Source organism: Cheilinus undulatus, linkage group 23, assembly GCF_018320785.1.
Source record: "Cheilinus undulatus linkage group 23, ASM1832078v1, whole genome shotgun sequence".
NCBI lineage: Eukaryota > Metazoa > Chordata > Actinopteri > Labriformes > Labridae > Cheilinus > Cheilinus undulatus.
Window position 1 is genome coordinate 21,123,679 of NC_054887.1, and position 13,389 is coordinate 21,137,067.

Here is a 13,389-nt window from a genome sequence, read left to right on the forward strand (position 1 = left end):
AGCACTTTGTCATGATTTAATCAAAGACATGTCCTCGAGATAGTGACAGTCGTCAGAGATGTGGCCATGAGATAGAAAGGAATGTCCTTGAGTTAATTTAAGACATTGCTATGAGATCCAAAGGAAAAGCCATGAGTTATTTGAGCTGTGGCTGAGAGATACTCTATATGGACAAAAGGATTTAGCCACACCTGTTAATTGTTTCATTTAGGCCCATTGTCACAGTCATATAAAATCAAGCACCTGTGTAGTCTCCATTCACAAATATTTGTGATACGTAGGTCGTTCTGAAGAGCTCAGTGACTTCAAGCATTTCAATGTGATAGATACCATCTTTGTAATAGGACGGTTTGTGAAATTTCATCCCTGCTGGACATTCCACAGTTACCTAAGTGATGTTATTAGAAAGCGGAAGAGTTCAGGAACAGCAGCAACTCCACCACAAAGCTGGAGACCATGAAGATGTCTGAACTTCCACTGCCATTTATGTAAGCACAAAAACTGCGGCGAGAGCTGGAATGGGTTTCCATGGCCAAGCAGCTGCATGCAAGCCTCACATTACCAAGTCCAGTGCCAAGCGTTGGACAGAATGGTGTCAGGTACAACCACACTGGTCATGTTGGGTGAGTCTGGATTTGGTGAATGCTGGGAGAACATTTACTGCCTGACTACTTTGTGTCAACTGTGAAGTTTGGTGGAGGAGGAACAATGGTAGGGGCAGTTTATCAGGGTTTGGCTTAGGCCCCTTATCTCCAGTAAAGGGCAATCTTAATGCTTCAGCATACAGATACATTTTGGACAATACTGTGCTTCAAACTTCGCGGCAGCAGTTTGGGGAAGGTACTTTTCTATTCCAACATGACTGTGCCCAGTGCACAAACAAGGACTATAACGACATGGTTTGAGGCGTTCAGTGTGGAAGAATTTGACTGGCCTTCAACCCCATCGAGCATCTTTGTGATGAACTGGAACAGAGATTGTGAGCCAGGCCTTCTCATGTGTGACCTCATAAATGCTCTACAGACTGAATAGGCACAAATTCCCATAGAAACACTCCAAACACTGTCCTTTTCCACAGCGTTGTCATTTTATTACATGCAGTATAAACATGTCAGATTTGACATTTGCAGGTTTTATATTTATAATGATGCCATTTAGTTGAAACAGCTGACAGTTAAGTCATCTGGATAAGGTAGTAACATGAAACTGAATATAGCAGGCTTTAGAAGAAGATATGATGTTACACATGTGGATTTTCTTCTTTGGCACCAAAAAAATATTAAAAGAAAGAATACAGTGGTATCTGTGTAACATCCTGCCATGGGATACAAATATTATGTACCAATTACATCCTTTTAGCATAAATTCATACAAATATTGACTTAAAACTGCTCGACTTCTGTAGTTGAATAAAAGAACACGTGAGGAATTATAAGAGGATGATTTAAAAAAATACAAAAAAGAGGTCTGGATTGAAGTTTGACAAAATAAAGTATAAAACCACAGAATAAAAGCATACATTCTTATAATAAAGCTCTTTTCTTAAACATTCATAAGGTAAATATGTTTGCAGTCATCTTTATCAGTGCTTCATTTTTTTTTATAATTTCTTGTAAATTATTAACCCCTTTACATCAAGTTGAGATCAAATGTGCTAAATTGGACATCAGTGTGGAGATAAAATACCAAAAGATAGTAGAAAAGTTTTCATTAGTCTGACAAAAATAAAACATTCTTCGGAATAAAACCAGAATAAAGGTTTCATAGCTAAAAAAATATATAAACAATACATGTAATAAAGCCATAAAACCATGCTCACTTAACTTTGTAGATGGCTATTAAAAGGCAAACATCTGAGTATACTTTGTGTCCCAGCAACAATCCAACTTTTCCCAATGTTTTCTAAAGCCTTTTCAAGCTAGGGCTACACTTGCAGTTTAAAGAAAAACGTAGACTGACATGTTTGGACTTGTTGGCTCATCAGTAAGGCCACAAGCCAAAACCAGTCGGTCTCGTAAAGTTGTTCCCTAAACAACAACAAGTGTTGCTGGAGCTTTCTGATTCCCTCAAGACTTTCTTTCATTCTCCAAAGTCGGTGAAGTTGTGCCAAACTGTAGTTCTTAAGCCGACATAAAAAGCTGTTAAACCTAACATCAGGTACAGTCTGCAGCATCTGTGAGAGTGACGTAGTTTCCTGCCTTTGCCTCTGGACTGTAGACGACTGTTGGAGTGTTATCCTTCCGATTCAGTCGACACAGAATCATGATGCACAACACCACTGATAACAACTGCAAGCAGGGAGAAAAATAAGAAGCAGTTTCACAAGCAAGCAGAATGTGAGTTAAAGGTTGAAAACCTGACCTGCAAAACTGATTACAAAACATTTAATTAAGCTGGATAAACAGCCTGCTTAAGGGAATAAGCTTGTCCTCCACGAAAACCCACTAACACAGCTTATGTAGCTAAGGCTGAACCTAACAAATGTACATCAGCTATATGGATAATGTTGCTGCACAGCTAAGTCTAATGCTGTATGTTAGTTACTCCAGCTATGCAGTCAACATAGCTACATACCCAATGTAGCTTAAGTAGCTACATTAGATTATGATATGTTTGGTAAAGCTAGACCAATTTTCGAAGTAGTAATGTGAACTGTGGCTAGCTTTAGCCTTGTTTGCTTTTGCTAAAGCTTACATGGCAACATTGGTTTAAGTAGTAACATTAACTATGTAGCTGGCAAAGCTATGCTAGCTTCAGCTAAAGCTATCAAAGCTGAGGCAAGCTGTTGTTTGCATTTCCATTTCTTAAACAGGTCTATACATAGTGATACCAAAGCTATGTTATCTACTAAAGCTATGTATTAATTATAGCTACATACCTAACGTAGCTAGAGTAAGCACAGCTACGGTAGCTACATTAGATTTTGCTATGTTTCGTAAATGTAGACCAGTTTTCGAAGTAGTAATATGAAAAGTAGCTCGCTTTAGAGCTAACATGGCTACATTAGTTTATGTAGTAACGTTAACTATGTACCTAGAAAAGCTATGTTAGCTTTAGCTAAAGCTAACAAAGCTGATGCGATCATCGTTCGAATGAGCACTACTTAAAAAGGTCTATACATAGTGATACTGAAGCCTTGTTATCTGTTAAGCTAAGTAGTAAACATATCTAGACAACTAATGTTGCTAAAGCTAAAGCAAACAAAGAAACAGTGGCTACATTCAATTATGCTACGTTTGGTAAAGCTAGATCATTTCAAGAAGTAGAAATGTGAACACTGGCTCGCTTTAGCATTTTTTGCTTTAGCTAAGGTTAATGTAGCTACATTGGTTTATGTAGTAACATTGACTATGTAACCAGCAAAGCTATGCTAGCTTTAGCTGAAGCTAACAAAGCTGAAGTGAGCCACTGTTCTCATTACTACTTCTTAAACAGGTTTATACAAAGTTTAAATCCAGATCAGGCCTCCGATCTTTTTTCCTGATTTGTTTATGAAATGTTGCTTTGTCTGTGATGTTTACTTATCTCATGAACGTAACTCCCAGACTTTATGTATACACTTTAAAAAAATCAAAAACGTTGTACTGGCAAATTATGTCCTTTCATTCTGACAGAATTACAGCAGTGGTCTGCAAGAGGGGCATCTGAGCTCTGCGGTCAGCAGCTAGACCCCTGTAGTATTTACTTAACAGAAAACCAATGTTTTCATTCAGAAATTTCTCATAGTGAAAGAGAAATGCACTTAAATAGGCACTTCTCTATTTGTGCTGGAAGCTAAACTATAGCACATAAATGTTTTGAGATGTAAAGGCCTTAGAACTTTATTCCAGATAAGAGATGCACTTTTAAAACACCTAAGACCATTGCCAAAAAAAAAAACATTCTCTGCACTTCCTTGAACAGCCACTTGAGCCTGGCTTCAAAAGTGAGTCCATTCCCATTAGGTCCTATATTAAAATAAACAACTTTTTCTGCCTGAAAAATGATTTTAACAGCCTGTGACTAAAGTGATCCTGGTCTCTGTAGCTATTTTATTCTGTTCCTTTAACCTATAGGGGAGTTATATACCCCCTCTTAACTATATTAAGGCTTAGAGTACAGCATAGTTAGGAGTATGGTTTGCTTTAAAGGCACGGGGAGATGCTCTAGATGTTTGCTGTGTTTCTTGTCTTCTCTCTTCTTAAAAATAAATAACTGAAGTTAGCGCCCAGCACAGTAAAAATCTCATTCTGTCAGATAAAAATAATAGTAAACGAGACAGTTTTTCAGCTAATCATTGAGCCACAGTCAAAGGACTTTTTAGTTTTTGTAACTTGGTGTTTGGCTAAACCCTCACTTCTCTGGAACTCAAACTGCCTCACAAATAACATTTCTGAGAAAAGTACTGGTGACCATGCAAGTGCTGGTTAAAGTATGTAGCAGTGTGAGAAGGTGGGGTGAAGCTTCACAATGCTTATGATCACATACAGACTGACTGTACATACCAAGAGTAATATGATTCCCACTAGTATACCCAATACAGCATTCATGACAGCCATATGGTGAGAGATCAGCTGGGGAATGCACGGCTGAAACAGAAGAAAAGATCAATCAGTCTCACCTTTTATATTTCATAAAATACATTTGTAGAGTCTACTGGCAGTCAAGGCTGGTTCAACTGCAACTATAAGGAGAGACAGTATACAAAAGTCTTGTGGGAGAACAGGAAACAACTAGTAAAAAAACAATAATCAGGAAGTTTTTGCATGTCCCTTTACTATTCTTTGAAATTGTTTTTGTTGGAATTGTTTTTCAGTGTGTTTCAGTTCCATGTTTATTTTCTACTGAATGTCAGAAGCAACCAAAAAAGAGAAATGAATATGTTTAGTTTGCAAAATAAGTTTCTTAATCTTTATTTCTCATTTAGGCTTTAACAAATGTACAGTTTGTCCTTTCACAACCAGAGGACCCTGTCCTTCATTATGAAGCAATCGATATACATTTAGTGTTAATACCATTCATCATCATGATATCCAGCAGGTGAAAGTACGATAGCTTTTAAAACCATTGTAAGAAAGCATGAATTTAATGATAATCTAAACTCAGATATGCATGTATTTAAAGCATTTTTTATTTTTTACCTCTTGATAAATCATGACAGGCTGGACACCAGTTCTCTCCAAAAAATCCCCGTTTATAGGAGCGGCAACCTAAAATACCCAGAAAATGATTAATTGCTGCAAGAATAATAAATGACAGTAAATACTGCAGCATTACATGAGAACAACATTAAGGTCAGGTTTTTAAACTAGTACTTCATTGTGCATATGAGGAGAAACTTTGCAGATATTCTTAAAATTTAATAAACTTAATATAAGATTTAAAGGTGGAGTAAAACAAACAACAAGATGTGTATGTTAGTGATAGTTTGCTTTCGATTTTCTACACTATATGGACAAAAGTATTTGGCCACCTGGCAAATAAACCAACAGGGACTGTAATGACATTGTATTCAGGCATGTACTTTAATATGGAGTTGGAGCCTCTTTTGCAGCTACAACAGCATTCACGCTCTTTTGAAGACTTTCAACAAGTTTTTGGAGTGTTACATCTGACTATTACATCTCAAAGGGCCTTGGGGAGCAAAAGTTTGGTCCAAGAATTGAGTATTTTTCTCACTCACACATGGATTAGTTGCCCCCTCAGCGCACAGACAGGATTTTGAGATGTTTTTGCCCCATTCAATGTAGCCTTTCTCCAGTCCACAACACTGGAACTGAGAAAGAAGAGGAGAAAATGACAAGGAACAGAATGACTTTAACCTCAGCAGTTGTGAGTCCCGCTGCAAAAAATATATTCAGTTTACCTTCTGAGCCGCACTGGATTTGAGAAACAAAAGTTTTGCTGTTAACACCCATTTCAAAAACATTGTTAAATAAGTGCACTCCACATGTTCAGGTGTCATGTTTCTTACTTTATTAACTTTGAATAATTGAAATAGAGTGGTCAAAGTCACGGAGTTGTTTTTATTTTCTGCAATCTGCCCTTTACTTTGTGTGTTTAGTTACTGTGACAGCGCTCCATAAAGACAATCTTTGCTCAGAAATAAACAGTAACATAAGGTTACCTACTTCCGTTTGTATTTCCTGGATGGCCGCTATAACAACATCATCAGCCTCAAAGAGCGGAAGATAAGCCTGGTAATACTTTGTCAACTCTGCAGCCATCTGCAAAACAAAACAGTCACAAATAAGCTGGACAATGGAAAACAAAAGAGAAAGAAGTGATTGTTTACATTGGGACAACTCTGATTCACAAATTGCTCGTTTTGATAATGAAATGTTGTCAAAGTCCGATTAAACTACCTCTTATCTAGAGCTTTGTCCAAGTACTGTAAACTCTGCTTACAGTACAACTCAGCCCCACCTGTAGTGATACCATACTCATGCTGGAACAGGTTGGTAGAAGATCATGAAAAGCTTTTAGTGCTGCTCTTTATTTAAAAATAAATGTGATCCAACACTGATAGTGATGGGCAGATGAAGCCTCGTGAAGCATTGGGGCTTTCTTTCCCAAGATTCATAGCTTTAGAGTTTCATTCTGAAGGAAAAACAGTGATATCTATGTGTATACTGACATAACAGCAGCCGTCCAATTGAGGGACTGAAGTGTTGGCACAACATCTCACTGTTTCAATCTCCAGCAGTCGGTTTATTTTCTGGTAGTTCCATTTCCTGGTTGAAAGCAGTCTCAGAAATCAGGAGAAACTCTTCTAATTCAGTTTTTTCTTTAGTTTTAGACAGAAAATGGAAAAAGAACAGAAAAACAGCACCTTTTTCCTGTTTTTTTTTTGTTTGTTTCTGAAAAATTTCAGAAAGAAAAGGACAAAACAAGCAGTTTTTTCATGTTAGTCCAAAAAAAAAAAAAAAAAAAAAAGGATAAACAGGTAAACAGATTTCAAAAATGGCTCCAATTTTTTATTTTCTCAGTTCTGTTATTTTGTTTTCTTGTTTTAATGAAATAAGGAAAAGGCAATCATGTCACCCAGTGGGAAAGGTGAACATTTCAAATTAGAAGCCCTCGTCAAAATTTATGCCTACATAGGCATCCACTGTATTTTACAGTATAACATCAGGCCTATATGCTCTATACAATGTATTAAAATAATGCCAATGGTAAAAGTGCTTGTGACTTAAAGACTGTACTAATATTAGGAGGAAAATAAATTAACATGAATAAAATAAGCCTGGGCTGCTTGAAGTATTTATCCTTTTTTAACTTGTTTTCTTGTTTTTCCATTTTTGTGACTGAAATGAAAAAAAAAAAAATCTGTCAAAAACAAAGAAACAGAATGACAAGAGTTTCTGGCTGGTTTCAAACAGGAAACTGAACTGCCAGAAAATACACCGACCATTTGGCAACCAAGAATTCTGATAAAACTGCAGCTATACTAAAGCTACATCCCAGCTAACTGCTACACTGGAGGTAGCCATTGCTAAAGGCTCACAGTACAACTTAACCCCACCTGTAGCTACCGCTTTGTTCTTCTCAAATGATGCTAATTGGATAGAGCCCTTGTCGATTTGACACAAACATTGTGGATATGAGATTTTCAGGATGGATTTGCCTTATTACAGTCTAGCAAATCCATCCGACCAAACCTCCAAATCATTTCACCCCTAACCCACACACATGAGCTCAATGTACCATGGGATTTTTCATTAGTGCACCAGCCAACATCATGGAAAGTGTCTCAGCAGATAGAAATCATATCGTCAAAGATCAATCAAAACTCGATGAACTTTTGTAATACCTGAGGTTTTACAGCCAGCCCGTTAATCTCACAAACGATCAGGAACAGGATGCCGAGAATCATCGCCACTGCAAACTGAGACACAAACATACAGTCAGGAGCAATTCAACTCTCTATTTGTATCATTTATTATTAATAATATTTACTAATGGTCCTGCCACTGAAACAATATCCTTAAGTGTTGTATTTGCTTTTCTTCACCCACCACTATGAGCGGCCACATCTTCTGTTTGCAGGCACCAAACAGACCAAGGATGCACAAGAGCAGAGGTATGATGGATATAGCATACATGCCATGTAGGCCTGTTATCATCTGCTCTATCTGTGGAGAAAGACAAACAGAGAAGCAGGTCAGAGAAAGAAGTACACAGGGTGAGTTCAATGCCCCCAGGTGGCAAGCACGCCCTGCTAAAGTGGCTAAAATGTAGGTTTTACATCTTGCGGCTGGTGCTAAAGTCCAGATTAGAACTGGGTTATTTTGCATTCAGAGGGGAGCAGCAATGGTCATTTTTTTGCATAGCAAATTTGTAATGACTTGTTACAGGCTCAATGAATGTCTGAAATGGGGTGTATGATATACAAATATCTCATTTTAACGCACATGCCCATAGACGCATGTATGCATTACAAATTTATCCAACTCATAAACGTAGGTTCGTAATGTGTTTTACATGCAGACCTTTGTTCCCTTTAGATTTAGGGCTGCAGTATAACTATCAGCCATTAGAAAAATAAAACTGCTCACAACCAGACCAGAATATTCCAGATCCTTCTAACAGCATATCATATGATAAAAGTGGCTTAATATTAAGATTTAATGGTGGACAATGACTGTGTTTGTGATGTTTTCTTTGGTGTAAGAGCATCTTCTACCTCTTCATCCTTATGGAGATATCCATGACTAAACAGAGTGAAGGCCAACAGCAGGGTGCTGATGATCTGCAACAACAAAAGCACAATTATCAATTACTTTCAGAGATGCTGATTATCCATTTTTACAATCAATAAACTCATACACTCAGTCGATCCTGATTCGTATAGCACCAATAAATAAATTCACATCAAGACAATAAGACTGCACTGGAAATCACTGCTTTACGTTACTGAGAATTATGAGTCTGTACGTTCTAGAAATAAGAGTGGACAATGATTTCCAATGGCTTAGACTCATATTTTTTACACAACATCACATAAACAATATATTAGATGTTGAAAATTAGACATTTTACCATTTTATGAAAAATATTACCTCATTTTGAAATTAATGGCAGCAACACATCTCAAAAAAGTTGGAACAAGGCCATGTTTATCATTGTGTAGCATCCCCTCTTCTTTTACCAAAAGTCTGGAAGTGAGGAGACCAGCTGCTGGGAGATGAATATCTCATTCTTGTCTGATGTAGCATTCCAGCAGCTCAACAGTCCTCGGTCTTCTTTGCCATATGCTTTCTATTGGTGAAACCACCCAGACTCCTCTACTGTGAAGCCATGCAGTACATGGTTTAGCCCTGTTCTACTGAAATATGCAAGACCTTCCCTGAAAGAGACATTGTTGGATGGCATAAACTTTTCAGCATTGTTAGTGCCTTTCCCAATTTGTAAGCTGCCCACGCCATAGGCCCCAATGCAACCCTGTACCATCAGAGATCCAGGCTTTTGGTCTGTGTGATGATACTATGCTGGGTATCTCTCTTCTCTTTAGTCCGCAGGACAGGGCATCCATGGTTTCCAAATAAAATATCAAATGTTTTCCGTTTCACCTTGGTCCATTTTAAATGAGCTTTGGCCCAGAGCAGTCAGCAGTGTTTCTGGATCATGTTCACTTTTAAGTTAAGTCATACTTCATTAATCCCTGAAGGGAAATTCACAGTGTACACTCTATTGTCATATATGCTACACAAACATAGGCTGAATTACATGCAAATACAGGATCCCCATGGACATGCACTAATGGAGAGATGAGTGATGGCCTTGCTGCCCTCGTTGGAGCGCTGCTGTGAGCTGTTGGGAGTTCAGTGCCTTGCTCAGGAAGTGACCTGGCACCTCTCCAACTACCAGGCCAAAGTCCAGATATGGTCTGACCGGGACTTGGACCCTCCGATTCCCATCCAAAGTCCTTCCAGACTGAGCTACTGCCACCCCTCCTACTGCCTCTTCTTTGCATGATACACTTCTATCTTACATTTGTGGATGGCACTGTGAAAAGTGCTGACAGACAGTGACTTCTGAGCCCATGCAGTGATTTCCATGACAGAATCATGCCGTGTTGTAATGCAGTGTTGCCTGAGGGCTTGAAGATCACAAGCATTCTTGGGCCTTGCCCTTTGTGGACAGAAATTTCTCTAGATTCTCTGAATCTCTTGATGATCTGTAGATGATGAGATATCCTAAATCTTTGCAATTTCATGCTGAGGAACATTTCTCTAAAATTTTTTCAGAATTTTTTGGCAGTTTTTTGCAGACTGGTGAAGCTCTGCCCATGGTTACTTTGGAGAGACTCTGTCTCTCTGAAATGTACTTCTTTTTGTACCCAGTCATTTTACTGACCTGCTGCCAATTAATCTAAGTAGATGCAGAAGGATTCTTAAGCTGTTTTTAGTACCACTTACTTTTCCAGCCTTTTGTTGCCCTGTCTTGACCTTTTTGAGATGTGTTGCTGCTATCAAATTATTTCAATATTTTTCATGAAATGGTAAAATGTCTCAGATATGTTGTTGATGTTGTATTGTGATCAAAATATGGGTTTTTATTTACATTTTAAACAGTGTCCCAACTTTTATGGAACAGAGGTTGTACTTCAAAGGTATTATATATAGTGTGTAAGATGTTATACAGGCTTATCTTGAAGTCCTACTTTGTCAAGTTTTGGTCATGCAGACCTGGTAACCCTGATTCCAGTACACCTCTTGCCCCAACCACTTAGCCCTTAACAACTTTCTCGAAGGGTCAGTTTCATGGGTGAAGCTTTCACCGCTTCCCTTTGTATCTCTGCTTAAAGAGGCTAATCAAAAACAAAGGTTAAAGATAAAAGTTAGAAAAGGAACTGAGCCAATGTGTTATTACTCCATGCTTTGCAATGATTACAACTTGAGTGTTCATGTCACCATGACCATGAAAATGTAATTAATTGTTCAGCCCTGCTCCAGAGCCACAGCGGCAGTTAAGATACACCTGCAGGGATACATAAACGAGCAAAACCACATGTTGCACAATCATGTTCCCACGAGTTAAAGTGTGTGAAAATGAAGGACAGAAGAGAAGGAGGATGATTAAAAACTTAATTACAGGCTTGAAGATCCTTTTACATCCTGATGTTTGTTTTCTGGTTTAGTTTTGGCTAACATTATCAATCACCATTGCATTGCCTTTAGCTGTAATGTCTACCCACTTATTTATTCTTCACCCGCTCACTTGTTTTCAACATATTTCAAATTAATTCAGGCTGCAGAAATCTTTGGTGACTGTTTATGACAGCACATGCTGTGTTCATATCATAGCCACAAGAATTATGTATTTCAGTCTTGTTATATACTGCTTTGTAGTTTGTTGTTGTCTATTGTTTTTGCACAAATATTTTATCACCAGGTGAACCTATGGTTTCACCTTTATGCAGATGACACACATATCTTCTTTCCCCTTGAACCCAACAACCGTATCAAACTACATGATTTCAAAAACCTGATTTACTTTTGATCCTTCATGTCTGGGCTTTGAAAGGTCTTCTGCAGAATTAAAGTTCCTGTTTCTTGAGAATTTATTGGATTCTTTTGTGAAAGGAACTTATACTCATTTGTCTTTATATTTTGGCTGTTTGTATTAAAATATAGCCGATAATACATCAGCTATACCAGAGAACACCTAGCTTAATACCTAAACGTCACTACAAGAGCTGCTTAAAGGTTTATCTGTGTTTATTTTAATTTAAAAGGCTAAGTCTTTTGACTTAGTTGACATTTTAATTTCATATTTTGGCCTATAACAATCGATTTAACAAGTTATGCCTTCTTATGGTAACTTGCTGCAGATTAGTTTGGCTATTTTTTCTTGTCAACTCGCCAATTTTCACGTCCCTGTGAAAGTAACTCCTCCACACATATTTATTTCAAAATAAAATACGTTATTCCTGAAACATGGTTCAACTTTGCCTTTTAAGGAGCTTTTAGCATGAACTGCTGCCTTAATTACGCAATACGTCACCTCTATGTGATAAAGTTTACGGTTTAAGCATCTTAACGCGTCCCTCTATGCAGCCTGAACTTTTAACAAACATTTTACCTTGTCCTTCTGTGTTGTGTAGAGAAACGAACACACTTACCGCGATCAAACTAGTCACGATAATATAACTCCGCTTCAGCCAGACGTTCACTCTCCCCATTTTGTTTCCGTGGACGTCGAAGTCGATGTTCAAATGTTATAAATCCACATGCTACGAAGAGAGATACGCCTGGATTGACGAAAGCGAAAACAACTTCTTCTTGTGCTTGGAAGTAGTTCTCATGTTTTCCAGGTAGAGACCTTCCCCCATGTGGAAACTGGGGCTGGGAGGGAGAGAGGGAGAGAATGGGTGGAGCTGGGCAATTAGAGGACGGAGAACATTTTGGTTATAAAGTTGACGCAAACCCCTGAAAATGCGCAGGAGCAAATTAAACAGAAAACGCGTCATTCGTGTAAGATGTCGGGAGCATCACGTATACCAGGAATGAAACTACTGTTACCCTGTTAAATACACATTTTCCCACATGACTGTAATTTTGTTGGCTTGTACCAAAGTCTACCCTCATCATGGGCTGGGCCCCAGAAAAAGAGAACCCCCCCCCCAGTTGTGATTGAATGGTGATATCAATGCATGTGTGTTGGATCAGTGCTATTGGTGTAAGCGTCCTGGCAAATAATGACCTTGTTCTGAAGCTCAAATGTCAAACTATTGTTGAAATTATCTATTCATGCCACTTTTTAACCTCTTTCACCACGTTTTCGGCACATTTTTTGCAACTTTTAGCCCATTTTTGCAGCTTTCCACCCTCCTTTGCCACTTTAACCCTTATCTGCTACTTTTAACCAATTTTTGCCACGTTATGTCGCTATAAGACATGTTTATGTCATTTTCTCCACTTAACAGGAATGTTGCCACTTTTTGCCAGTATTTGCCAGTTTCTGCACATTTTGCCAATTTTACCACTTTAACGACTTTTTTTGCCTCTTTTTACCACTTTTTCCACTTTTCACTTCCACTTTTCCATTTATTTCCACACTTTATCCATTTATTGCCCCTTATTTTAGTCGCTATTTGGGACTTTTTTTTTCTTTTTTACCCCTTTTAACCATTTTTGTCACTTCCTTTTGCCACTTTAAAATAAATATTGCTGCTTTCCTCCACTTTTGGCCCATTTTTTGTGGCTTCTTTTTGCCACTTTTCACCCGCTTTTCTACGTTCTCACCCATTTTTTGCCACTTGCAATCCATTTTTGCCACTTGTAATCTATTTCGCTGCTTTTTGACCGATTTATGTCCCTTCCAATAGCCACTTGAAAGTTATTTTGCTGCTTTTTGGCCAGTTTTTTTTTTGCCAATTTTAACCCATTAAAGCCAGTGTGTTGC

General features: G+C 38.1%; 1 protein-coding gene across 1 annotated transcript; it reads right to left on the minus strand.

Moving 5' to 3' along the window:
- Nucleotides 1–1,071: 1,071 nt before the first annotated feature.
- Nucleotides 1,072–12,337, minus strand: LOC121505728 (tetraspanin-8-like). The gene is made up of 9 exons (XM_041781263.1): nt 12,107–12,337; nt 8,666–8,731; nt 7,998–8,114; nt 7,793–7,867; nt 6,111–6,206; nt 5,663–5,755; nt 5,121–5,189; nt 4,485–4,568; nt 1,072–2,288 (listed from the first exon to the last, which is right to left on the minus strand). Exons 1-9 carry the CDS (start codon nt 12,164–12,166, stop codon nt 2,154–2,156), a joined length of 795 nt encoding a protein of 264 aa, XP_041637197.1. The 5' UTR covers nt 12,167–12,337; the 3' UTR covers nt 1,072–2,153.
- Nucleotides 12,338–13,389: the final 1,052 nt, after the last annotated feature.